At 49.2% G+C, this 25851-nt stretch overlaps 1 protein-coding gene across 2 annotated transcripts in view; it reads right to left on the bottom strand.

The window, feature by feature from the left end:
- Nucleotides 1-1272: 1272 nt before the first annotated feature.
- The window catches only part of PRKCB (protein kinase C beta), a 129510-nt gene continuing 104931 nt past the window's right edge, over nt 1273-25851 (bottom strand). For both annotated transcript variants that reach the window (XM_082312479.1, XM_082312480.1), the window contains 6 exons: nt 25243-25305; nt 23061-23199; nt 19419-19499; nt 19038-19145; nt 12153-12293; nt 1273-2602 (listed from right to left, as the gene is read on the bottom strand). In XM_082312479.1, coding sequence (XP_082168605.1) covers nt 2444-2602; nt 12153-12293; nt 19038-19145; nt 19419-19499; nt 23061-23199; nt 25243-25305 — 691 coding nt within the window. In that variant the 3' untranslated portion in view covers nt 1273-2443. The remainder of the gene's footprint in view (nt 2603-12152; nt 12294-19037; nt 19146-19418; nt 19500-23060; nt 23200-25242; nt 25306-25851) is intronic.

The raw sequence follows: 25851 nt of genomic DNA, 5'->3' as shown, positions 1-25851 counted from the left end.
GAGCGCAGCAAAGTGGGGTTTGCTGATTTCTTACCTTGAATTTTGTCTGAAATTGGTGGCAATTTGGCCTCTGTCAAAGATGATGAATAGCCTGGGAGCAGGTAGGGAATGGCTACGTGGATCTGGTAAACAGAGAGAGCGGAAGGCAGGGGATATTCAAGGCTGAAAATGCCTCCAGCAAAGGGCTAATTGACTCTGGGAGGTGAGGAGGAGCACGGGAGGGACCCTGGGCTCCCACATGCCCAGGGCAGTATGCCTGCAGGGCACGTCTGGCCCAGAACAGCATTTATGCCTGGACCACAGGGGATGGCCATCCTTCCCGACCACCGCCGCTGTTGCCCCTTCCCCATGGCAGAGCTCTAGGGCTGCCCTGGCGGAGGGAGCCGGGGAGCAGCTCCTGCTGGCGTCGTCGGTGCTGTCGTTCAGTGCCTTTCAGAACAATCCTGCAGAGTTCAGAACCGCAGCAATTCAGCAGAAGCGGATTTCCAAAGACAGAAGGGAAATTCTGCATGTGCTCAGGAGAAGGGAGGTTAACAGGAACCTGTAATCCCTCTTTAGCTGAAAATGCCAATTGCTTTTAACAACTGCTCCTCTGAGAGCGCAGGAGCAGGGCGATGAGTCACCGACACACGGCGCTGCCTCACCGAGAGCCTTGCCTCTGCAGTCTCCAGAAATCCAAAGCGCATACCGCAGTCGTCTCTGTTCAAGGCATTTCAAGACATCCCCAAGCGGCAGAGCTCTGCTTGCCTCGGCAGCGCCCTGCAGGAGGGCCGTCCTGATTCCCCAAATCATCCTTCCTCCAAGGGACATCAGAGAGAAACTCCTTTCCCTGTCCGTGTTTCAGCGGCACGAGCGAGCAGGATCAGGTGCTGCGCAGCAAGAGCTGGTGCAGAGGGCACGCAGGCATTTACTCTCCACTTGGAAGATGCTTCCAGTACGTCGCACCTCAGTTCAGGGACAAATGCTGCAGAGGACGGATGGGCCACGGCTCCGCTGGCGGTGCAGGAGGCTGCATTGTGATGGGGGCTGCTGCCTGCACTGCTGCCTGCACTGCTGCCGGCGCTGCAGCCGCCGTGCCCCCGAGCCAGCATCCCCAAGTGGCTGGAGCAGCTTCCAGCCCTTGGCACGGTGCAGCCCCAACTCTCGGCACTCCTGGCATCTCCTGAGCCCAGAACTGTAGAAACTCATTACTGCCAAACACATGCAGGTTTCTTTGACATTATTTCTCACTTTTTATTTTATAATCAGTATTGGAAAAAAAAATTGGCACATTACAACTTAAAGCAGATTGATACAGTGACAGCCCACGAACATCTGCAGAATAGTATAAAAGGAAGCTGCATGATTGTTATTGTTTCAAGAGAAATTCATCCTTCCTGAAACTTTTTCTTTGATGCCAGAAACAAAACTTAGGCCATTTAAATATTGAGCGGCATTTTTTAGAAGTAGGACTATTAGTTGAAACAAGTTTCTTTACAAGCTTCATATCAGAATTCACAATACTGTTCAAAGTTAAATAGCATCCCATTTGTGTTAATACCATTTTTGACACATTTAAAGCGCAGGTAACAAACTCAATCAACTGCTTTGGCATTTGAAAAAAAGAAAAAGTTTGCTATGAAAACCAATGTTGTGTGGTATTTACTAGAGTGACCATGGATTTGAAAGCACCTGCAACAGCTCTTTCAAATTTCCCATTTACAACTGAGTATGTTTCTTTTAATTAAAAAATGCTACTTAGAAACAGCATAATCAGGAGAAATCTCTGCAAACAGCAGAGCTGGCTTCCCTAATGATTTATCACCGCTGCTGAAGACCCAGCGCAGAGAACCATGCCTGCCCAAATCCATGTATGTACGAGTCTACAGCAGCAAGGGGTGCTGCCGTGGGTTTCAATAACCAGCAGGACAGAACTACAAAAGAAGCCAGAATCGGCATTTCAGCTCTTCAGAGCAACTGCTCAGTTTTGGGAGGAGCTGACAGGCTCGGCCGGCAGCACCCGCGCTGCGGGATGCACGTTCACACTGGGAAGGGTTGCGTTAAAAACACTTACTTGCCACTAAGGCTAAGAAGGCTATAATATTAAATTTTCATGATTATATTAAAAGACTAGGAAAAGGGAAAAGCAGGAATCACATGCTGAAGAGATTTCTCCTAATTGTCATGGCCTACACCTCTCCATTTTACCTCCATTAGCCAATGAACAGTTTTCATTTTCTACAAATAAAATGTCAGAAAAGCACATTTGCAGCACTTCGTGCACATCACCTACCCCTCAGGCATGCCCCAAATCATGTGAAGACACTTCTGGCTTTGAAATATGGTCACTCTAGTAGTACTACTAAAGAAAAACCATGAATGCAAGTTTTGCAATGGAAAATGTCACCACAATAGCAGTTGGGACTGGATGATAGAGATGCAGGAATGAGATCTACACAGCTACTTAGCTCTTGGCTTCAGGTTTAAAAAACTCAGAGTTAACAAAGGAAAATCCTTCGAATTCTGACTGGTCAATGTTCCTGATGACTTCCTGGTCAGGAGGTGTTAAGACGGGTGGATGTCGAGTGAAAAACCGGTCGAAGTTTTCAGCATTGCGTCCGCACTATGAGAGGGGAAGAAAAGAACGTATGGTGGGTGGAGAAAGAAGCATGCGGGATGCGGCTGCAGCCACCCGCCCAGCCTCGCCGCGCGCCGCCGCTTATCTCGGTGCAGCAATGACAGAAAAGAAAAAGGTGCAAAATACGTATGAGCTTTGTTAGTCGCAAGGCGATGTTATCTCATGGCACAGCTAGAGACCGGCAAAACCCTCCAGCTGCACCATGGCAAGTAATTGCAGGAGAGGAATGAGATGAGAGTGCAATTACTTGCTGTTGTTCCCTGCCTACACGCAGCACTGTCCCTTCTCTCTGGCTACGCCACGCACGTGGCAGCTTCTTGTGAAAGACCCCTGCGGCTTCACCCGCTCGGCTGTCCCTCCTTCCCCGGGAGTGGGAAGTTTTCATCATGTCTGGACTGCTTAGAGGATTCTCCTTGCTCCTGCCCAAGGAGAGGGCTTCTCACCTTCTGCAGAGCTCTTGTAAACTGCTGCTGGCTGAACGCTTAGTGCAGGCAGTTGTGCCTGGGAATCTCCAGGGCTGCTCCGTCCCTTCCTGACATGCCTGTCAGACCCTGACGGTGCACAGGGTGCCACTCGGCTGAGGCAGGTGGGAGCTGGGGCACCAGGGTGCTCCTGGCCACCAGCTTTCTGCTGCGTGGCAGCCAGGCTCTCCACACGGCATCCCTACAGCTCTCCACTGCAACTGGGCAAGGCTGGCTATCCCCAAAACCCTGCTCACAGCGACATTCTTCTCTCTTGCCCCTGAAAGCAGCTAATGACAACCCCTACTTCAGGCAGGGCAGGAGTCCAACAGCACCGTTGAGCTCTCTACAGCCAGCAAAGCCAGACGAGAGAAGAAACCAAAAGCTCTGGAGTCCGGGTGACCACTGCCCTGGCTGGCATGGCACTGCAGGGCAGGAAAACACGGGGCCTGGAAAGCACCCGAGCGCACCAGACCCTCATGGGGGGTCGGTCAGCATCCGTCGCTCCTGGGCTGCCGCGGCGCAGGAGCCCTGGGCAGCCGCTGAGGATCTGGCTGGCTGCGCTGCGGTCTCTGCAGCGGAAGGGGGAGGTCGGGAGCAGGGAGACGTGCCAAATGCCTTATTTAATTTTCTCAGCAATCAAAACAAGCATCCTGTAACTTCCCGTGCTTCAAGTCATGATTTAATATAATAATAATAGCAATAGCTAATAATAGGTGGATACCGGGTCACTGCAGCAGCTACAAATTGTGCTCAATTACTACCTATCACACGCATGTCACATCCCTATGAACTGCACTTGATGACTTTCGCTCTAATGGTTGGCGAACTCTCCCTCCTATAGCAGCTGTCACACAACCGATGCTCTCCTGGCCCTGTTTTCTCAGAAGAGATGCAGAAGCCAGCACCTCTCAGTCCCTTTGTTCTCTCCTTCCATTTCCCTACGGAGAACATACACTTCAAGTGCTGGGACAATTTTTCCTGGCATTTAACTTTCATTTGCTAAGGAAACTGGTTTACATTTTTAATAAATGTCAGACTAAATATAATAAAATATTAAAGACAACTACATGTAAACGTCAACATTTCCCAGGTCCTTCCTCTGCCACAAAGGTTTCAGGGAAGACAATGTGAACATCCATCAGCCTCCAATGGCATGTTCCTTTGGCAGCTCTTATATGTTCTTATAACACCAAGTGAGACACTTCTTATCCCCAAGTCTCTAAAAAAAGTTCAATGGTTAACGTTTGAGTTGATTTAACTCTAGCTACAGCCATGCTGAATGCCAGCCCATCCAGCCTCTGAGCCCATCCTTCCACACCACTGTACCTCTCGTATTTTGTAAAGCCATGTCTTAATCTATAGCGCATTTCTAGTCAGGATTTGTTAAGCTTCTGCTCCCAAACGCATCTCCTGTCCATGACCATGAGCTCAAGCATGGTTTCTAACTCAGCCCTCAAACTTATTCAGAGACCTCGGAGGCACTTTTTCCCTCCTGCATCTCTTCTGGGCTGCCGTGGTTGCACACAGTGCAGCATCAGCCACAGTGAACACAGCTCCTGCCTCTGGCCCCATGGCTGAGCCCAGGCAAGAGCAGATGCTGCTCTTGGTGCGGTAGGTTGCAATGTGGTTTGCTCTTTTTCAAGTATTTGGATGCAAAAATGAGTTGGTGCTGCCTGGGGAGGAGTTAGGAGAAGAAAAAAAGAAAAAAAAAAAAGAAAAAAAATCCAAACAAAGACAAACAAAATTCCCCCCAAACCAAACATGCAAACAGTGCAAACCAGTTCACCAGGAGGGTACCAAAGATGAGGGCTTCCCCAATGAGCCTGAGAAGCCTTTTCATGCAGCCTATGAAGAGCAGTGCGTTGGTGGGGGAGAACCTGCCCCAGCTGCCCTTGGCTGTGGTCCCAGCATGTTGCCGTCCGCATCGTGGCCCTCCAGGAACAACTTTTTGGAAATCCCTGATTTCAAGCACAGACACCCAAATGGAAAATGACGTCTCCAAAGAAAGGGTAAGGCTCCCTGCACCAGAAAACATAGAGCCCAGGCCAAATTAACAACAGAAACCCAGTAAGGAGATGGAGAATGAAGACACAAGCACAGCAAGCAGACTGGCAGACACAGGGCTTGTTAGCTGCTCTTTATAAGAAGCCCAGGTTCTTGTACCTTGCCAATCCCTGACTGCTGTACGGACCCCATCCTGAGGCAATTCTCCGCATCTTTTCTTCTCTCCAAGCACCTTATTCCTGAGAGCAGCAGGTGGGTGCAAACTAACAGGGATGTGCCCATCTCCCAGGCAGGTGGAGGCTCTGCTTCACATGAAGAAGTGGCCAAACAGGGACCTTCTGGTTACCTTCCCCTCTCGGTGACTCCAGCTGTGCCTGCGCTCCCCTCTGCAGCTCATGTCTGATCCCAGCCCGTTGTCTCTGCCGAGGCCGGGAGCAGTCGGAAAGCAGCACCCCAGCTGTGCTCGGGGACGGAGACGAGGGCAGCAGACACCCCGAGAGCCTCCCCTGGGGGCTGCTTAGACCAGGCGCCGCATCACCAGAGGGCTCAAAGGCCAACAGATACCCCCTCTCTAGAGCAGCAGGACAGCAGCGAGGTTCATAGATGTCCAGAAACAAATAGCGAGGTTATCTGCTGATGAGCTGACAATTCCCACCATAAGGAACTTCAACAAGAGCTGTCACAGCTCCGTTTTTTTGGGAAGAGCTGGTCACTGCTCCAGACCATGCAATCAAGTACAGCTTTAGAGTCTCGCAAAAGCATGTTTTAGATGTTTGGCGAGTCAGCATCAGCCAAATGTCTTCCTGAAAGCCATCATATTAACATCAAAATAGAAAATAAATTCCCAAAATTGAAGTTGCCAGTTCTGCAAAACCTGGAAGCTAAAGTCATGAAACAAAGAGACAGGGGCTTTTCTAGGCCACGTTGTCACTAGTCGTCCCCCTCAGCGCTGAGATAAAACTATGAGCAAGATTACTTGGAAAGGCTGAAGTGCTTAAGGTTATCAGTGCAGTAACACATAACATAGCAGCGTTTACCTACTAATAAGCCGCTCACCTGCAGATTCTATCAACTCCCAACATACAGTGAAAGCTTTACAGTGCTTTGAAAATATAGCTGTCATTGCCTATTAGCTTCATGAGATCTTGGTGGAGACATGCGAGGCAGTTCATGTGAAATGTCTGACAGAACTAACCTTCTTTTTGCTATAAAGAAATGTGCTGTCTTAAAAAAAAAAAAAAAAATCAAACAAAGGCAACCCCATCATTAAGATGTAAAAACTAATCCTTGTGAAATGCTTCCAGTTATTGGGATAGAAGGTACAAATATATTTTTAATATGTACATTGGCAAGCAGTAATTTTCACTGTAATGCAGTAAGGCAAGAATATGTGGATGGAAAATTTAAGAAGTTGCATCTATCCATAGTATTTCATGTCCAGCTTTGTGAAGTTCACTTTTATTCCTGCGGACTTTCTGTTCAGATGCTTAAGAACTTGGCCTGGTCAGCAAACCAAACAGCATATCCTCCTCTTTGGGAGCTTTCACATGGATAAAATATGTACTTTAAGGCTGGAAATTGTCTTTGGGTTTATAGAAGCCAGATCCAAGCACAAACCCAAGGTCTAAAGGCTGTGACCATGCACCCGTGCTGTTCTGTCCGCCACGTCCCGAGTGCCCCAGGCGGCCACTTGGCTCTTGGGATCATGGCAGATTTTATTCCAGTGGCCAAGGCCCAACACTGCTGGAGTTTCAGACACAAGGTCTGGCCCATGTGCGTGATAAGAGAGAGCAAGAAGGATCCATGCCGCTCCAGACGGCAAACAATCGCTATCTGCAGGAGCACCATCTTTAAAGCTTCTGAAATTAAGTTCCTCTTTAAGGGAGGGAAGACATGCTGGATGAATTTGTACATTTATCTAAAGCCACGTTGTGAAAAATCTGCCTCATTTTCGTACTATATTAATGTACAGGCATCACTCCATCCTGAATGGAGAAAGGGGGAGGGTGGGAATTTATCTTACATAAATCCCCAATGTGTCCTGTCTAATATTTATAGCCAGCACAGAATGACTTTTTTTTCAAGCTGCAGAAATAAAACTGTCAGCTTAGAAGATAGCCTTTTTATTTTATCAGTTTCTAGCTTGATTTCAAATAGAGACAAAAGGCATAATAAAATATTTTCCATTGATCCCCGAGATGCAATCAAAGATCATAAAAAGCCAAGGATGGCTGTTCTCCTGCTGCGACGAAGCCCTTGCTTCCAGCGCCGAGGAGAAGCAGTGGGCTGAACATGCCCTCGATTTCCCAGTTTTTTGGCCCAAACCAGTGGTACAGCCACAATCCTGCTGGCCTCGCAGGCATCTCTTGGGCAAGTCTGACCTTCCTGGTGCTGCTCCAGGTTAGAAACCTGGCTCCTCGCCACCCAAGGGAGGATCAGGGCTCTCAGACACTTCTGCCAATAGATGCATCAAGTTTGGGGAAATTTGGGTCACGGCATGAACCTGGGGCCACGCCAAGGGCCCCTTTGCGCTGGTCAGGGGGAACGATGGTGCTTTTCGTTCCTAAATGTCTGGCTAACGATCCCAGGCCCCAGCTCACAGTGCTCCAGCACGCGTTCATCCTTGCTCGAGGCAAAGGCTGAGAGGGTTTTCTGATGTAGGACCCTGGCTTTCATCTCTCCCCTATGAACAAAGCCAAGTTTCTGCCCAATATACTGAAAATATTGGCTGAATAATCAGAGGGGAGTCTCAGAGAAAGCCTTTACAGGACCCTGAGGCTACCAGAGTAAATCTTGTCTTGATTACGAGAGGAGATGTTTAACCTTAACGGATTCAGCCGCCTCCCCACGGCACGCTCCTTGCCCACTGTTGGCCTCCTCAATCCTTAAATCTCATCTAATTAGGAAATTACTTATCCAAACATCTGAACTCACCTTGTAAAGACTGAAAAAAAGGCTACAAAAATGCACATGCAGGGGAACCAGAGTTTTTACAAATCCGGGTCTATAAATGGCATTTCAATATTAATTAATTCAATGCAGTTAGAGGAAAATTAATTTATGCAATTAAAAATTATTAGATTAAAAGCAATTTTTTTTTAAACCACTGTCCTGTTGTGATTAATCCTGTGCTCTGCCGTGTGATTTCAATGCTTTCAAAATGAGGAGACTTTTCAAATCACTACGCTTTATGTAAAGTAGAGGAGTAATTAGATACCAAAAACAATAATTATCTCAATGAGAGACAGAGAAGCAGGCAAGTGTAAATACACTTCCCAGGGTAAATGCAGACCCACGAAAGGAATTGTTATGCACAAGCCAAACCACGGAGCAGCCAAGCACAGCCCCATGTCAAAACCGCTGAGTTTCTGCACACCAAAGACAACCCAGACCCTGATCTGTCTCGTTACCGTCTCTGTGATAAAGGTTAATCAAGCACAAAGCAGGAAGCAACACATGAGCTCTTGGGAATTTATTTTCAGAGGGCTGAAGTGTCCATTTTTCCTGTTGGTATAAAATGAAGCAGGTTTCTGGGAAGTGATGTGAAGCCCTTCCCGGCAAGCAGACGCTGGGAAGGCACGGAGAGCCCTCTCTTGTACCCACGCTCACTACCTGTAGAGATGCTACAAAATCATAGAAGTATGGCAAAAAAAATGTGGGTGCTACGGAAGAGATAACTAGCAAAGATGCTTCTGTGGAGACCGGGTGTGGAGAGGGGACCACCCGGCAGGGAGAGGTGCGGAGGCAGCATGGGAGATGCCCACCCGGCTGCTCTGCAACGGGACCTTCCCTGGTGCCTCCATTTCACCTCCTGCACCTGCCCTGCCACAGCACTCACATATGCAAGAGAAGGCTTTGTGCTACTTGAGCAATGAGCAAACATGAATTAATGATAGCTTCTGATAAGCAGAATCTGTTGACATGAGGCTAAAGACAATTTGGACCGGGTTCTGCTCACCCCTCACTTGTGTTCACAGGGCTGAAGCGCTCAGGCACTATGTGGTGCTGGAGCACAGGAAGGCTGTGGGCATTTGTGGGCAGATACCAAGCCCACATCTGCATATTATTCCATATTTTGAAACTTTGGCTTGCAGACAATCTCTGTAACCTTATCTTTAGAGAAGTTAATTTAAAAAAAAAAAAAAAATAGACTTAAGCCAAGGTAAAGAGCCAGGCTAGCACAAATCCCCTGCTCCAGCAGGCACTCGAGCCCTGCATGAACGGCTGAAGGTCAGAAGCAGTAAGCAATGTCTTTCCTCGTGACCCACCTGAATACATTGTGAAGGTGCACAAACCCAGATTTTCATTTCTGTGCTGCTCTGATCTGCGCTCACAGCTGGCATGAAAGGAGCAGCATTTTTCAGCACAGATGCACTGCTGTTGAAATATCAGCTATCAGCAGGTACCTGAGTTGTCTTAATCCTACCTAAATCCTAAATCAGCTGTGCCTACCTTTCTATTAATCTTCCTGTCCTATCAAATGGTGAATTTTCCCCAGCACCAGCCATTAGGTGAGACATGACAGATGGCAGCTTACCGTCCCCCCTCCAAGGTCCAGCGTCAAAAGGATTTTCAAAGAAATAAGACATTTAAAGCCGCACAAAAATTGCACATTTTAGAACAGTAAGAAAGCACTTTTGACAGAATTCAATTGTTTTTAACTGTAAAACACCAAACAATAATGCTATGCCACAACCCATGGCAAAGAGCATCACTGGGGATCTGCTCAGGAAGAAAGGGCAGACATAGAGGAGGGATGCAGCAACAGCTTCATTGGCAAATGACCACAGAGGGGAGAAACAGCAGGAGTTACGGATATCAGGAGAAACAAGCTCTTGCAGAATAAGACTCCCGAAGCCCACTCCGTGCGCGGAGCAGCATCCCCGCCACGGCTGAAGCTCACAGACCACCCCGCCTGGTCTCTCAGCATCCTTTGCACAAAGGTCAGATCCCACCCTAAGCCAACAAATCATGGTGTGTACAGGCTGTCCCAAACACTTTTGCACTATTATACTTTAATGTCATATATACCATTACTTCCCAGTAACGCCTTTCCTACATGGTCTAATGGCTTGAAGATGCCATTCCTTCCGAGGGAAAGGAAAGCAGGCAGCAATTCGGACCTCTGTGCTAACCATCACCAGCTGCTTACCAGCAACCTGGGTCTCCACATTTCTGAGACAGATAAGGAGAACAGGACATTTTTCTCCTTGCTGATGCACAGAAGCAGCTCTCAGCCATGGAAGCAAAAGGCTCTGAGGACAGTACCCCATATATAGTTTCCTGCAAAAGCATTGCTGCACAGGAGCTAACTTTGTAAAAACATTTGTCTGAAATTAAAATACGCCAAGCGCACACAGGGCATCACTGGCAGACCTGGGGCAAGGAGCAGACCTCCCGGTTGGCAGCCGCTCCCCCATCAATACTGCATGCCAGCAGGGAGACAAGGCTGCGGAGGCTCCTGCCAGGCCCAGCTAATGGGCGGTTTATTCATATTTGATCAGTCAAAGCAAGGACCTGTAGAAGGCAAAAGGCTGCTAGAGCAGAGAGGCATTTAGAGGGAGCAGAGCTAAAGGAGCTGAGCACCCTACACCAAATGGACTCCATTCCATGCTTTCCCTGAAAGCGGAGTTCTTCCAAGCGCTGAAAGGGTGCCTTCAAAAGAACAGGTTTACTGTAAAGCACGGGAAAAGCAGATGTGTCCAAGGTTGTTAAGGCTCAGTTAAATACATGGAGCATCTCTGGACTCCAAGTTGTGATCCAGGATGATGGATTAAGACAGCATGCACTGTTCCCACCTTGATCACTGGGCATAAATATCAGTCCATGTCAGCCATGTAAATCAGATTTAACTTTGGATTCACAGTCTTCTGTAAAACACCAGTGCCCAACTAGGGCACAGCAGCTAACAGGCATTCAGGAGGTGGAAACGTATGAATAAGCCCATGCCTTAAGGACCTGCATCACTGCAGAGAGACTCAGACACAGCTGTGACCCTGCCAGTGCCAACAGTGGGAAAGAGAAATAGAGAAATCCAGGGAGAGATGTCCCTGTCCCTGAGTCTACGTGGTCACTGCTGCCTGTACATCCCCTCTTGGGAAGGGCAGAGACCACAGGCAGAGAGGTGCAGCAAACCAGTGTGCTCGGGGTCACACAGAGAAGCCCGAGCACCGCAGCTTGCAGGCTTGTGCCCTCAGGCTGCTTCAGCATGAACCCCGTACGCAGCAGGCGACGAAACCCGCTTTGTGGCTCAGGCTGCAGCCCTGCACCGGCACAGGCATTACCGGGACAGATGCCACCGCAAAGACGGCTGGACCGAGGCGTAGTCAAGTAGTCTCATCTTTTTTGACAAATAGCTTTCAGATTACTCATGCCTCCACCTCAGTTTTGCTGCTGGCAGCTTATCTCCCCCTACAGCCTCGCACTCCCAGCACACACAGCATCTCTCTCGCTAGTAGAACCCATCTCAAAGCAAGGCAGAGACGAGAGAGATCAGCCAGGTTCTCCTCATTGCAGAGCTCCTCTCCACTCGCGTCAGCGCCCACACGCGAGCCAGGCTCCAGCCTTCCACTGCTTTACCTTGGAGAGAAACTGTTGAGTGAAATACAGCGCCAGCGCCAACTCAGACAGACTATGGTGCTGAGCTAGATGTTGAAATAAAGTTTCAATTAAAAAAAAAAAAAAAGAGAGAGACCTGTTCAGCTTAAGAAGAAAGGAGGAAAAAAAACCAACAGAAAGACTGACCTCTGGGATAACAAACAGACAGTATTGCAATTAAATCCATGAGCTAAACGCATGGTGTTTCTACCCCTGCAAGTCAGAGCAAGACAAGGCATCCAAGAGTTATCCTTTCATAGCAGTGGTTTGACACGTGCCAAATCTGAGGAGACGCAATCTTCTAAGCAGACAGAGAAATGGCACCTCCACGCTGCGGGCAGGACGAGCAGTGCCTGCACGTACACCTGTGTGCGTGCACCCAGGAGCGCGAGCGGGAGAGACTGTGCAAGACAGAATCGGCGTGTGGGAGAGCGGGAGGGGAGAAACACGCTTAACGCAGCCACACTTACAGCCTTTGGCTTGAAGGGAGGCTGGATCTCCTTGCGCTCCAGCTTATCCCAGTCGATGTAGCGGAAGAACGCGTGCTCCTTGATGTCCCGCTCCCCTTCTGGGCCACATCCCAGTCGCTTGGCAGGGTGCTTGGTCATCAGCTTGGGGAGAGGAAGAGAAGAAACAGTCACTCACAGAGTGGTCAACTGCTTCACAAAATGTCCACTCTGTGAAGTCCCCAGGCTGCTGCAACGCCCAGCTGGGCAGCCTGCACCACGCGGCCGCTGCCCCAGGATGCCCCACATCAGTGCCCAGACCCCAAGAGGGGCTCCCATCTCCTCTCCCAGCTTTTGCTGCTCAAAGCAAAGGACAGAGGGAGAAGCAGGAGCAGCTCCAGGGACAGGGAAGGTTGACAACAGCTTACGACAGCAGACTAAGCACATCACAGGTACATGAGCACTGGCTGGGATGAGCACATCCCCTTCTCCTCTGGGAATGAAACTAGTTCACCAAGAAATAATGTCAGGGTGCTGGCAGACCCCCCTACCGCTGCAGTCTCACCAGCCTGCTACAACGGGGGGAGCAGCATGTGTGCAAAGCTGCTTAGCAGTCTGCTTGGTAGCAAACTTCTCAGCATCTGCATAACTAATTTTAAAGGCCACTGCCCGTTTAAGATGAACAATCTGCTCTCAGAAACTTTCATTAGCCCTAGAAGCAGAACCTTCACTTCTCTGGAGCCGCGGCAGCACAGACGAGAGGCATATTTCTAATCAAAGAGTCAATTTGGAGAAAAAAAGAGCAAACAGTCCATTAATGTTGTTTGTCATCTAAACTTCTCCTCTTCACTGGCTCAATAAGAAAAGTAAAATGGGCCACAGGAATTAAGGGCGGCTGTACAAACATTAATATCCTGGGGGCATTGTTTGAGCTGTGTTCAGAGATCAGATGGAGATTCCAGAGATCTGTAAGACGTTGATAAGTGCGGAGAATATGAGCTGTATCCCTGCAACAAAAGGACTACTTTATTAAAAGCAGGGCAGTTAAAACTGATGCCAGAGCTGTGCAGAGGTTGCAGCAAGCCTGACTCCATCTCCTGGGGCTGTGGGGCTGCAAGAGACCCCCACTACCCTCCCGTGGGCCCCCGGGAGGGGACAGGGCACCTGCGGCTCTGCAGGGAGGCACTAACACTCTGAGAAACCTCCCCACCTTTGTGTTGAGACTGACCCACTCTCGAAATAAAAGGTTTTTATAAGCAAGCATCTTCTGACAAAAAAACCCCACATCAGCCCAAGCACCCAGGTGGCAGGCAGCCTGCCGTGCCACGGGGAGCTGATGAGCCCTCGCTGGGTCCTGCATCCAGGCAGAGGTCCTCTGCCCCAAGGTGTAAGTGTTTTGACACAAGTCAGCCCTGCCACCCATGACTGCACAAAACAAACTTGTTCAGGGAAGCTGATCTTTAAAAGTAATGCTACAACAGGGAGCTGAAAGCAAGGAAAAGCCCGCAAGAAAAGAAAAACCCCTAAAAGAAAAAAAAAAAAACAAAAACCAACAAATGTGAAGTAAGAGTGGAGCCACTAACTACTCTGCTAGCAAACAGCCCTACATCCATGGCCAGCCGGCTGCGAAGGCAACCTGCAGCTGAAAGACTGATGGAGCCAGGCTTCCTCGAACCAGCATCACTGCCTGGAAAGCCCATCTGCAAACAGCAAGGGCCCACCAGCCTTCGCAAGCTGGACAAGTGATTTTCCAGATGGTGAGATCTGCCTCTCCTCAGGGCAAGGATGTGACTGGCATCAGCATCAGTCTTGCAGAGCCCGTCCCCGTGCGTGGAGTCCCGCTGGAGCCGCTGCTGGTGGGCTGGAGAGGGAGGGCCGGGGGGGTGCGAGGTGGCAGCAAAAACAAAAGCAAGATTTTTTTCTAACTCATGTTTTACTTTTTTTTTGTAAATAATACAGTTTCCCTCAGTATTGCAGCACACTGCCCTTTACAAAAAAACCCAAACCCCAGCGTAAGAAGCCTGGCAAGGTGGAAGATGTTATGTGTCTTGGTCTCTTGAATGAGCGTGGCAGCAGCGTGGACAAGCAGGCAGGGCTGGATCCAGCGCCGCTGTCCCCTGCCAGGAAAGGGCAGCGGTGCCACCAGGTGCTGCTGGCAGCGCGCAGGCAGGTGGCCCTGGCAGGCAGGCAGCCCCACTGCGGGGTTACGTGCTGGTGGGCGACCCGCCAGCCCCTCGGTGCCGCTGGGCAGATTTCACATCACCCTCAGCACACGGACAGGTGTCTGTCTACTCCGGCTGTGGTCTGTCCGCCCCAGCAGCAGGCAGGGCGATTTTGTGCCCCGCTGAACCTTGCCATCCCTCGGCTTTCACGACATCCGCTTCAAGCTGACTTGGGTTCAGCTAAACAAGAAGATCTTTGCATCTCCTTGGCAGGCTCCGGACAGCATCCTGACAATTCAATTGGTCCCGCTTAGCTGTGCTAAAGCAGGAGAATAAAAAGCATCCTGTGACTCAGTAAGGTTTTCCTAAAGCAAGTCCCTGACAACAATGTGAGAGCCTGAAATGTGCTAATAAACTGATTTGGTGATTTGGCTGTCATGTCAAAGAGCTTAGTTTGCTTTCAGCAAACATGAAAAGAAATCTGTTTGTGGGTCTTTTCTGTTAAGTGCTGATCCTGAACACACTGACACGCCTCTAGCTTTTACTGACAGAGATCATTTGGGGCAAGGAGGGAAAGCAGGTCTGTGTTGCCAGGATCTGTGCCTCCGTCGACACTAAAGCTCGCAGATGCCTGTGCATAAAATTCAGCTGTGAAAGCATCTGACGGTGCAAGCTGGACAGATGTGTGCTCGCTCATCTGCAAAGGAGGCGTTAGCAAGGGGGTAGGCTGCAGCCCCGTGGAGGACTTGAAGGTCAGCAGTGCCGGTGGGCAGGCAGCTCGCTGCCCCGTCCCCATGCACTCAGGTCTGCTTCCCGGCTCCGGCTCCCTCCTGGAGGCCAGCAAAGCTGCTGAGGCTGCACCACGCCAGGGCTCCCCCCGAGCAGACCCTCCACTGTGGGAGAGCGATTCCTCCAGGTGCACCCAGTGGAAGTGTCCACAACTCCGCTCGCATCTGCTGAGCCTCAGCCGCCACGCTGCCCTGCACACACTTCCTACACCCGTCCCACTAAATCCAGTCTACGCTCTTTTACTAATTAGATTTTCCAGTCAAAGCCCAGGTTCGTACCTGCTGCATTATGCTGGAAACTTTTACACACACCCGCCCCCCAAATTGAAGTGTCGTGGTTAAACCCCCCGCTTCCTCAGTGTAACACAAATGCACACCAAATTCAGAGCAGCTCAACCAACTAATGAATCGTAAAAGATTTTCTACTTCATGTACCTGCCTGTAAAGCTGTACTACAGTGCAGTTATTCAGTATTTTCAATATATGCATCCAGAAATTAAATTTTCTTATTTTCCTATTGTGCTTTTATGCATGTGAGCATGAAGGCACCATCTGTTATTGATATATAGGACCCCATCAACATGCAGACTGATTCTCCTGGCTTACATAAGATAATCATTTAGCTTTGTTTGTATTAACAGGAACAGGTTGATTTAATCCCATACTAACGCAGTGAAAACCCTTCAGGCTTCTGCAGGTAAGGAAGAATGCTTTAGACCAAATCACCTGTAATGGTACATCTGACGTGTGGAGTTCAGATACAGGAAAGTCCAAGTCTGGACTCAACTGCTTTGCTAAACCGCAGCTTTATTTTTTGTCTCTGAAAGGCAAGCGGGTGCTGCATGTTCATGGGCTTCATTTAGCAGCAGCATGTTTTGCACCAAGGGGCAAAGCTGATCCAAATGATCTTTGTCCACATTTGATGAGACCACAGGGCTTACGGGCAGCAGCCACCACCAGGACCTTCCCATCAGGGCACCGCTCCCTCTGCCATCCCGGCACACAGCCTGGGCACGCTCCTGCTCGGCACAGCCGTGCCACTGTGGCAGCACATCCCAGCCCCATCCCAACCGCAGCCCGGCGTTTCAGCCGGAGTCCGAGGCAGCAAACCCCTCTGCAGCCAGCAGTGCCTGCCACGCGCCGCCCCAAAACGCTCCCACCTTCCAGCCGCCCTTTGCATACCCACGGCCACTGAGACACGGGCACACCCACACCTCCGAGAGGGCTGCAGCGCCACGCTAAGCAGCTATTAGGAGCTTTTCCCAGGCAGCACCATCAGTGGAAATACCACTCAAAATACCTGTAAACTTTACTGTGGAAAACATGTCATTTTATGCCTTTGCTACCAGGCAGAGATTAAAGAGGGAGCTGATATTCGCAGGCAATCTGTTCACCTGGAAAGGGCTGCTTTGCTCAGGCACAGTCAAATCCCTCCATATGAGACAGAAAATGGGTGACGGTTTGTGCCAGTGCCCGTGTGCATGCACACGCACACCGCTCCACGGGTCTGAAACGGGAGCCTGGCTCCTGATAACCAAACCAGAGCTCAAGAGAGCAAAGCTAAGCTACCTGCACCACGGAAACATCAGCTCCGACATCAGCCTTCGGAAAGAAATCCAAGTTGACAGCAGAGGAGGGAAATGCTCCATTTGATCTGCTAATTGATGCTGACTGTCGAGTCAAGGAGCTGTGTTCTGGTTAACTCTCCATTTTGCTTCCCAGCCAACTATCTCTGATTAACACTTGTTTCTTGGCTCAGGCCGATACAAGGCTTTCAGGATCAAATGCTTTTCATCTCCGAGCTGTGTAACAGTAAGTGATGACTGGCACCGGCATGCCGGAGTGAAACCGCGTGGGAACAACAAAATTGTTTTGGAGAGCACGGCAGTGAAATACCAAACCCTTCATGTTGAGGAGTAGAGCCTTCTCCAATTGCTTGTTCTCTGGACTGACATAAGCCTGGTTTTGTGCCCTCCTGGAAGGCCTACCACATACCAACACAAACAGCAGGGCTCCAATGCCCCTGTGGTTAATTGAGACATAGTTTACTGTATTCCAGAGGAAAATGTAAATACTTTGTTTCCACTTTACTGACAGTTTGTAAATACTGCACATATTTTTAATTAAACTTTCTGGTGTAGCAGTTTGGTGGCGGCAAAGAATGTCAGTTTTTGTGCACTTCCCTGAAACAACAGTTGTACAAGGGGAACCACCACTTCGCTGCAAAAAAAAATACAAGGATTTATAAAGAACCAAGCTCTCCATGCATGGCTAAATGTCCTCCCATGCAGCCTCACATTTCCAAAAGCGAGAAAAGCCATTACAGCTACACCCAGCAGACGTTTCAGTCGTGGTCTCTTCTTGTCTATTTACAGCATTAACATTTTGACTGATGCAACAGCAAACAAAGCCGACAGTGAGATTCATCCCTGTTCCAGCCCCCGCTCCCCCGAAAGCACCGTTCCCTCGGGCACCCTGGGGATAACGATGCTCAGCATCACGAAGCATCTTCCCTCCGTCCCTCCTGCCAGCCAGGGACACAGGGGACCTTCCCCTTATGTCCCAACCAACAACAGCAAGAGGAACGAGAGAGGGTGAGAAAGTTGGTGGAAACTCCCCCTTTGATCACCAGTGTGGTTTGTGAATGAAGGACTCGATTTTACTACATTCTGCTGAAGGTGAGTGCCAGATGGCCCGGACAGCATCCCCTCCCTGTGCCCCGCTCCAGGCGGGGAACACCTGCAGCAGCTTTTCCTCATGGGACAAGTGAATACTCCTCTAACACCAGCTCTGAATCCCGGCAACACTGGAAAGAGGCTTTGAAATGCCGCAGTGGGAGCGTTAAGTGCAAGATGTGTCATTTGTAGATAGAAACACTATTTTGAGATATAGAACATTCAGATATTTTAAATATTAACTATTAAAAGCAAACATATTTTAAGTTCCTACACAAACACTTATTTATAGCACTGTTTGACACTGGCTGGCTGAGATGAGGCTCAGTCCCAAGCAATAACCATATGCATAGCATCAGGACCTAGCCAGCCTTTATTCATCACTACCCAAACTAATTCAGACTGCACTTAAGTCTTGCCTAGGCCCAGTCCTTAGAGAGCTCCGGACACTGGGCAATGCAGAGCTTCACTGTAATTTAAGAGATATGATAATGAAAATACTGCTCTGACCCAACAGAGATGCACACCAGCACTGAACTTCATGTGCCCCTAAAGGGCGACTCATCATTGCTAAATGGAAACCTCTGCAGGATGAAGGCTTTGTATCTGATCTCAGGAAAACTATTTAGAAATCACATTCACTTTCTCTAGGCATCATTTTTCTTTTCAGGCAAAGATGCATAAAGCTCCCCTGTTGTCACCTAACGGGGAGGAAGGTCTCTGGGCAGATGCCCTCAGCTCCCACATCCCATCCAACACTCCAGTTTTCTCCTGACCTTTACCTGAGCAAAGACAGGCTGGCCCTCAAGTCCTCCCTGTGTTTCTGCTCAGTGTAGCGTAAGGGCACAGAAAGGATCTAGCTGTTATTTTTAATTGTTTTTAGTACACATACACAAAGTGGCACAAGTTGTGGTTCTAGGAGCAGAGAACACGGGCACCAGGACACGATTGAGTTTTGTCAGATCCCCCTTGTGCTGGGAGCCTGCAGCTTGGACCAGGGCAAGGAGGGCAAGGAGGGCAAGGAGGGCAAGGAGGGCAAGGAGGGCAAGGAGGGCAAGGAGGGCAAGGAGGGCAAGGAGGGCAAGGAGGGCAAGGAGGGCAAGGAGGGCAAGGAGGGCAAGGAGGGCAAGGAGGGCAAGGAGGGCAAGGAGGGCAAGGAGGGCAAGGAGGGCAAGGAGGGGCTTGGGCCCCCTGCGTGCGTAGGGCTGCCGGAGGTGTGCAGACAGCGCTGTGCCCACCGACTGCCCTTCTCCCTCCTCCCAGAAACCGAAGGCCAGCCCTTACCCCTTTACAGATTGCCACTGCCTCCTTGGACATGGACTTGGGGTAGGCTACGTTGTGCTCCATGATGGACTGGAAGAGCTCGTCTTCATCTTCTCCCTCAAAGGGAGCCTAGAACAAAGCAAACAGAGGTTCAGCAGCATTTCTTCATCTTTGAGCTTCCATTTGCTGCTGTGATCCTCAGCCGTGAAACCAGCCCCGGCTGTGCCGCGCGGTGACTCGTGTCTCAGCCTCGCAGTCCCCGGGGCTGCGTCCACGGCTTCATCTCCAGCACCGAGGAGATGGCCTCCCGCCGTGTGCCAGCAACAAAACAAATTACTCGTCAGGATATGCTCACAATGGAGTTTAACACAATCCCATAGGAATCAATTAAAATTCAATTACCTGGCCAGCTAGCATTTCATAAAGCAAGACTCCAAACGCCCACCAGTCCACGGACTTCCCATAGGGCTGATAAGCAATTATCTGAAAACAACACAAACAGCAGGATTACACTCCCATTTTTAACCTGTTGGCACAATGCAAACTAATTTCAAGCTGTAGTCCAGGTCAAAAGGACAAGGTTATTTACTGAGACACCAGTCCCTGAATAGTGGGAAACTGCAATTATAAACAGAATACACGATAGGCAAAGGGTTCAGTAACTTTAAAAAAAAATCATCAGCCTTCAAATATGCACTAAATATTAGAAAAAACCAGAATATTCACTGTGATTTCAGACAGATTCATTCCGATTCAGACGAAACTTTAGCATGTTTGTTGTGCTCTTGCAGACTCATCGCAGCCAGGTGCGTCAGAGCAGGAGCAGCAGCCGTTCTTGCTTGCCCTTGATGCACTTTGGGATTTTTTTCCACTGACTTCAGCGCAGTTGGTTTGAAATAACAACACAGAGTTTGGTCCTCCGTGGAGGGTATGTGGCCCTTTAAAACAGACTCGCAGAATATGGGTAGTCAAACCCCTCTGCATTCCAGGCTGCCAGTTTGCTTTCTAGTATTTATTGCAGAACATACCTCACAAAATAACGTAATAACCAATGGCCCTATCCTTACCTGAGCAATGTGGTGGTTTCGGAGTTAGGATATAACTTTGGGATTTGTTTTTTTTCTTAATTGAAAAACATCAACATTATTTTGGATAAGGCACCAAAACATGAATTTTTATATTTTTCCATGATTTACTCTGCAAAATCTGAAATACCCTACATTTCATAACCATACAACCCTGAAGCAAAGCCACCCAGCTAGCCTGCCTTCGCAGCACAAGTGACCTCACCCGTGCGTGCCGGTGGTTTGGGGTACCTATAGCTGAGCCAGCGAGGGGGTCAGTCCCTCGCTAGCAAGACCCCACATACAAACAAGACAAGCAGCTGGCAGAGAAACGGACCCAGCCCTGGGAAAGCCCCACGGCACCTCTGCTGCTCGGCTCTCCGTGTCCCTCGGCCAGGTGCACAGCAAGACACTGGGTCCGCACCCTTGGCTGAGGGCTGCTGCCAGAAGCCAGCCCCCTCCTTCCTTCCCTTCAGCACGGGGTGTCCCTCCACCCTCCAGCACCCCGGGCTGCAGCAGGAGGCTGCAGCCCCACCTGAAGAGAAGCAGTGACAGGTCCAATCCAGGGACCGCAGAAGAAGCCGGGCTCCCACAGGCACCCTTCTACTCTGAAGGGTCTTTCAAGCTCTGGTTTATTTGCTGGGTTGCTGTTGCTGGGCGTCATTTCAGCGTTTGGGGTCTGACGGGCCTTGGGCTTTGCCATCTGTTACTTAATGCAAAACAATTACTCAATTTATTCATCCTAATTACAGAATTCTATTCTGCAAAGATTCCTATACTTGAGTACAAATGCAAATTGTATGCTAATCACAGGAGAATGTACACAGCAATCCAGCCCTAGGGGTCTGCTCCTGCCTTGCCACCCCTGCTCGGGAGAGCAAGGCTGCAGTCCCGCAGCTCTGTGGCTGCGCAATCTCAAGAGTCCTCATGTTCAGCCACCCCTGTCCTTGCAAAAGATCTCTGCGATGTCCAACGGGATTTGACCAGGAGGTATGTCAAGATGCAGGTCAGGTGCTGCCACCCCACCCAAAAAGAGACGAGTTCCATCCTGCGAAAGCATCAGCACCGAGCCATGATTAGAGAACAAGACTGATACCAATCTTCTCTTCTGTTCTGGTCCTGGTCCAGCCACATGTCCAAACGCGGTGACACGACTCTGAGTGCCTTGACAGCGTCCTGCGGTCAGGCCTGACCCTTCCCACTGAGATCAGACGTCGAGTTTCAGCTCTGAAATTCCTCGACCGAGTGCACTTGAAGTTCCTCCCACTTGTTCTTTAGATGAGTTACGGGTGCTCTGGGAAATTTAGGTGTGAACTGTTCACACCATAAAAGGCCTTTAAAAGAAAATAGTACTTAGAAGAAATCCTTGCAGAAAAGCAGTGTCTGTAAATTGAAGTCGCCAAGTGCACGTTAGGGAAGGTCAAAACCCAACAGCTGAAGAACCCATTTTGTTCAGAGGAGATCATACACGCCGGATCATTTGCACTCAGTGCCTGTTACCTTGGCACGCAGAGCTGTATCTTAGAACAGAAAAAGCCCTAAAAATGGGTCAAGCAAATCACAGGACATTTTTACCCTGAAGACATGTTGGCTTGAGAACATTGCGGCTTCCTAAAGGGAGGAAGCACGGTCCAGCAGAAGGGCCCTGGCGTGGAGCTACACACGCAGGGACCCCGGCTCTGCCGCAGGCTTGGCCACCCAGCAGGAGACCACGCCAGAACTGTGTACCCCCTATTTCTATTGACAAAGTAGGGGATGTGTATATACACTCTTTTGAGACTCACTGGTAGCAGGCTTTAACACCATTCCGCGGTACTGTAGTGATTTGCACCTTAATTTCCGATCTTCTGTTTTTCTTTTGGAAAAAAAAAAAAATAGAGCAAGCAGAAGAAAATAAGAGTTTAAGTGATAATGCTCAGGCAAATACCAAGAGAGCTGGTCATTTGTCCTGCTTTGAAAGGGTATTAATCACACACAGCAACTGAGCTATGTACCAACAGGTACATATTAATCTTGGTAGGATGAGGATATGTAATACACATTTGAACGGGTAATTAAAAACCTCTCTGGCTGCAGCAAAACACAATGTAGTTCAGCACACAAGCACATCTAACTATGTTCTAGCAAAGAGAATCTCTTTCTCTAAAATATTTAAATGAATAAATATTAATCTCATCATTGAAAATTCAGCAGAGTGAGAAGATTTTAGAGGGATATTTTTATGTTAAGGGAACAGGCATTTGGAAATAATTACCTACCTGAATTTCACATGTCTGACATTAAATTACACCCATCCAGCACTTCATGTAAGTGTCATATATGACTCCACCACATATGTAACAACCAAATGCAAAATAATTTTGGAGCGATCTAGAGCTGTGTATAGGGAGCCTCTCCTCAACAGGCGCACAGCCCTTTGCTGCAAGTAGCAAGCTGGAGAGATCTAAAGATTTCCACTTCACATGGAAATATTATCCACTGATAATTCCATTTTTCCCCACCGGTCACGTTGTGCTGGAAGCGGCTGTCACACGCAGTGAGAGGCAAAGCCAAGCTCCTAGGCTCGCCTTTCCCAGGAGCACGGGGGTGTGTGAGGAGCAGCCCTTGGTGGGTTTGAGCATGCCAAGGATCAGACAGGCACAGGGACGCCCATGGCACAGACATGGGAAAAACACCCAGAGAGGGAAAACACACTGCAGGGAGAACAGCACAGAGGATTTTCTGTACTTTGAGGCAGAAGCAGGGCACACAGCCAAACGGAGAGGCAAATCCAGCATTGCTGCTTCGTTAAAGACAGCTGTAGCCTTTGGGGGGATGGACAGTGCTGGGGGGGGATGAACTTCCCAGGCTGACGGTGAATTCACTCATGTCCCTGTTTCAATCAGAAAGCTGCCCAAAGCAAAGTCATCGCATGGAAAAGAGCATCAGACAGGCTGCTGAAACACGTATGGAGCATCTACTGCCTTTCTCTACCTCCTACCTCAGGTGCAATGTAGTCTGGAGTGCCACAGAAGGTCTTGGTAGTCACCCCATCCCAGATGTTCTCCTTGCACATGCCGAAGTCTGCAATCTTTATGTGCCCCTCGCTATCCAGCATCACGTTGTCCAGCTTTAGGTCTCTACAAAGAGAAAGCAGAACAATGACACAAAAGACCACATGCGAAGCCACCCAGCAAAGACACAAGTTTCCTGACTCCAGGGGCTCTCCAGCAAGTGAGCTCTGGCTTCATCTCACACCCAGACTCTTTGTAGGATAATGTTTGGGGAAATGAGTAAAAATAAGTCAGAGATCTGTCAGGATGAAGCTTTTATTTTACTTTTAACCCACAGGAACGCCATACTGGGCAAATCGCTTTTAAATGTACGACGGAAAACACTCATCTAGCAGGGAGACAGATTTAATAGATTTTTTGTTTTTGCGCCTACGAAAATCAAAGTGTACTTAAAGCTCACCCGCAATGAAGAAGTACCTACTCAGCAGAAGTCTCTGCATCACCTATGCACATGAAAATACAAATCAACCGTGTTTCTCTCTGATCCTTGTCCACAGAATATCTGTTAGTTATATCCAACCCTGCAGGAGATTTGCTCTTTAGCACAAACTGTAGAGACAGTTTCAGCTGTAGAGGTCCTGATCTGACTCGCGGCCCTGACGGGCCCCTCCGGGGCCCACGGGGAGGTGGGTGCTCCAGCCTGAAGGACAGTTTGGCAGCAAACACTCAGTATTTCAGGTGCAATTACTACCTTACCAGCCATGTAACTACCACACAGGTCTGTGATCTGTGCCATTCCTGGCTTATGTTCTATACAGTAAAGCATTACTCAAAGGTCTTCGTTTCAATATTGGAGAATGTCTGCAAGATTTCCCTTGCCCAAGGGCAACATTAAGTGACAAGGCAGGTGACAGAGCAGCACACTGGTGCAGGCACAAGGTGTGCCCTGCCTGCCTGTCAGCTCGGCCGGCCAGGTCCCTGCAGCTCTGCCCAGCCACACACCTCGTCTGCAGGTGAAGATCAAATGCACATCGCACATCCCAGAGCGGGCGTGAAGGGCACACCGTGTTTGCGTGAGCCCTCTTCTTAGAGACCCCCCACTGAAATACCCCATTGGGAAGACCCTGCTGAGCAGAGCTGTGGGGCTGCACAGTGCATGAGGCTTCATTTTGTTAAGTGAGAACCCAATAAAGGGAACAGCATAATTTACAACTTCTTGCTGGTTTTTAAGACTGTTTTTTCCAATTACTGTGTCAGTGCTCAGAACCCTGATGGGCCAAAGGCAGACGGACAGAAGTCTGGATTCGGATTCAGAGGAAGGAAGGAAGGAAGGAAGAAAGGAAGAAGGGGCACTGGGGACCAGCAGACCTAGAATATCTGCGCAGCAGCTGAGAGCAAAAAAAACCATCCTTCACGTCAGGTTTGCTCCACTTCTTTCATCTTCGGAACAGTCTTCAGCCTCTCATAACTTGAGTTGCACAGCCGGCATTTCTTTTTGCAAAGCAGTTAATGGTATCTGACACTCATTAGGATGCTCTGCTCTACCTTGGGCTCTGGGAATACTCCCGAGCAGGGAAGAGCAGGGGTACACTAGTTTCAGTGCTTAACCAGCAGCCTCAGAGCCCGGTCCGGCACTTGGCAGTAACCTAGCTAACTCTGGATGCTATAATTATGTTGTGAATGGAAACGAATTTTTAGTGTCTGAACCAGAAGTGACAGACTTGCACTGCAGATCTCAGAATAAGCTATTCATAAGTACCTACTCCAGTGTTAATGGTAAGAAAATAGTGCCCTGCAGCAAAATAGGTGGCTCGGAACTGGTCCATCCTGCCAGTGAGCATTTGTGTCATATGGCGAGAAACACATGAAACAGAGGCAAGAGAGGAACCAAAGCTGCCTTCCTATAAAACGGGGACAAAGACAAGAACCTTCTCAAAAAACAGTGACAGTACAAGGCTCCCAGCTCCATTTCAGGTGTGCGCACCTGACAGGCAGCTGCCAGACCCCACCTGTGGCCCTCGCAGGGAGGAAAGCCCTGCGGCTGGTCGCTGTACCGCAGAGGCGGCAGCGGGGCTGCAGGAGCCCTGCAGAGCATCGCGGTCGTTACATCGCTCTGGCTGTGGTGGGGGTTCTCGGGGGAAGAGAGGAAGGAGCAACTCGCTCACCTACCGATAAATGATGCCTTTGCTCTGCAGGAAGAAGAGGCCGATGGCTATTTCTGCTGCGTAGAATCTGAAATGGAAGATTTAAAAGGAAGATTGATAATTAAAGGAGATGAATCAAAACGAAAACCTTTCAAATCCAATCATACTAAATGAAAAGCATTGGGCATACATGACCAAAGGATAAAGACAGCCACAACACAAAAATACCAGACAAGTATCACACAAGAATGACACAACCCACCCTCCACTCGTATCGGGCAGGGATGCGATCAGGTTGCTGTGGGCTAGCAGGGGGCTGTCACTTCTTGTTACACAAATTCTCATTAAGCAAGAGCTGGGATCTACGGCTGTTCGTTCCTGTGTGCTGGCAATGCGGCTTGTAAAGTTATCTGTCATCTTGGGGAGGCTGAGGAGATAACATGCACTGCCATCGCTTTCTTTAAAGAATAATCTGGGTCTCAGAGGACTCTGCCAGAGTGCAAAACACCGGTTCAAACCCACCCAGGCTCTGCTCACTGTTTGTGTTTTTTACTTAAGCATATGAAGACTTTCACAAGCACATTTTGCTCTGTCCAGGTTACAGGGAGCAGGAGCCAAAAGCCACCAGTTAACA

Source organism: Platalea leucorodia (genome assembly GCF_965183815.1).
Source record: "Platalea leucorodia genome assembly, chromosome: 5".
In the NCBI taxonomy this organism is placed as follows: Eukaryota; Metazoa; Chordata; class Aves; order Pelecaniformes; family Threskiornithidae; genus Platalea; species Platalea leucorodia.
Note: the sequence above shows the minus strand (reverse complement) of the source record. Positions and strands in the feature narration are given on the sequence as shown.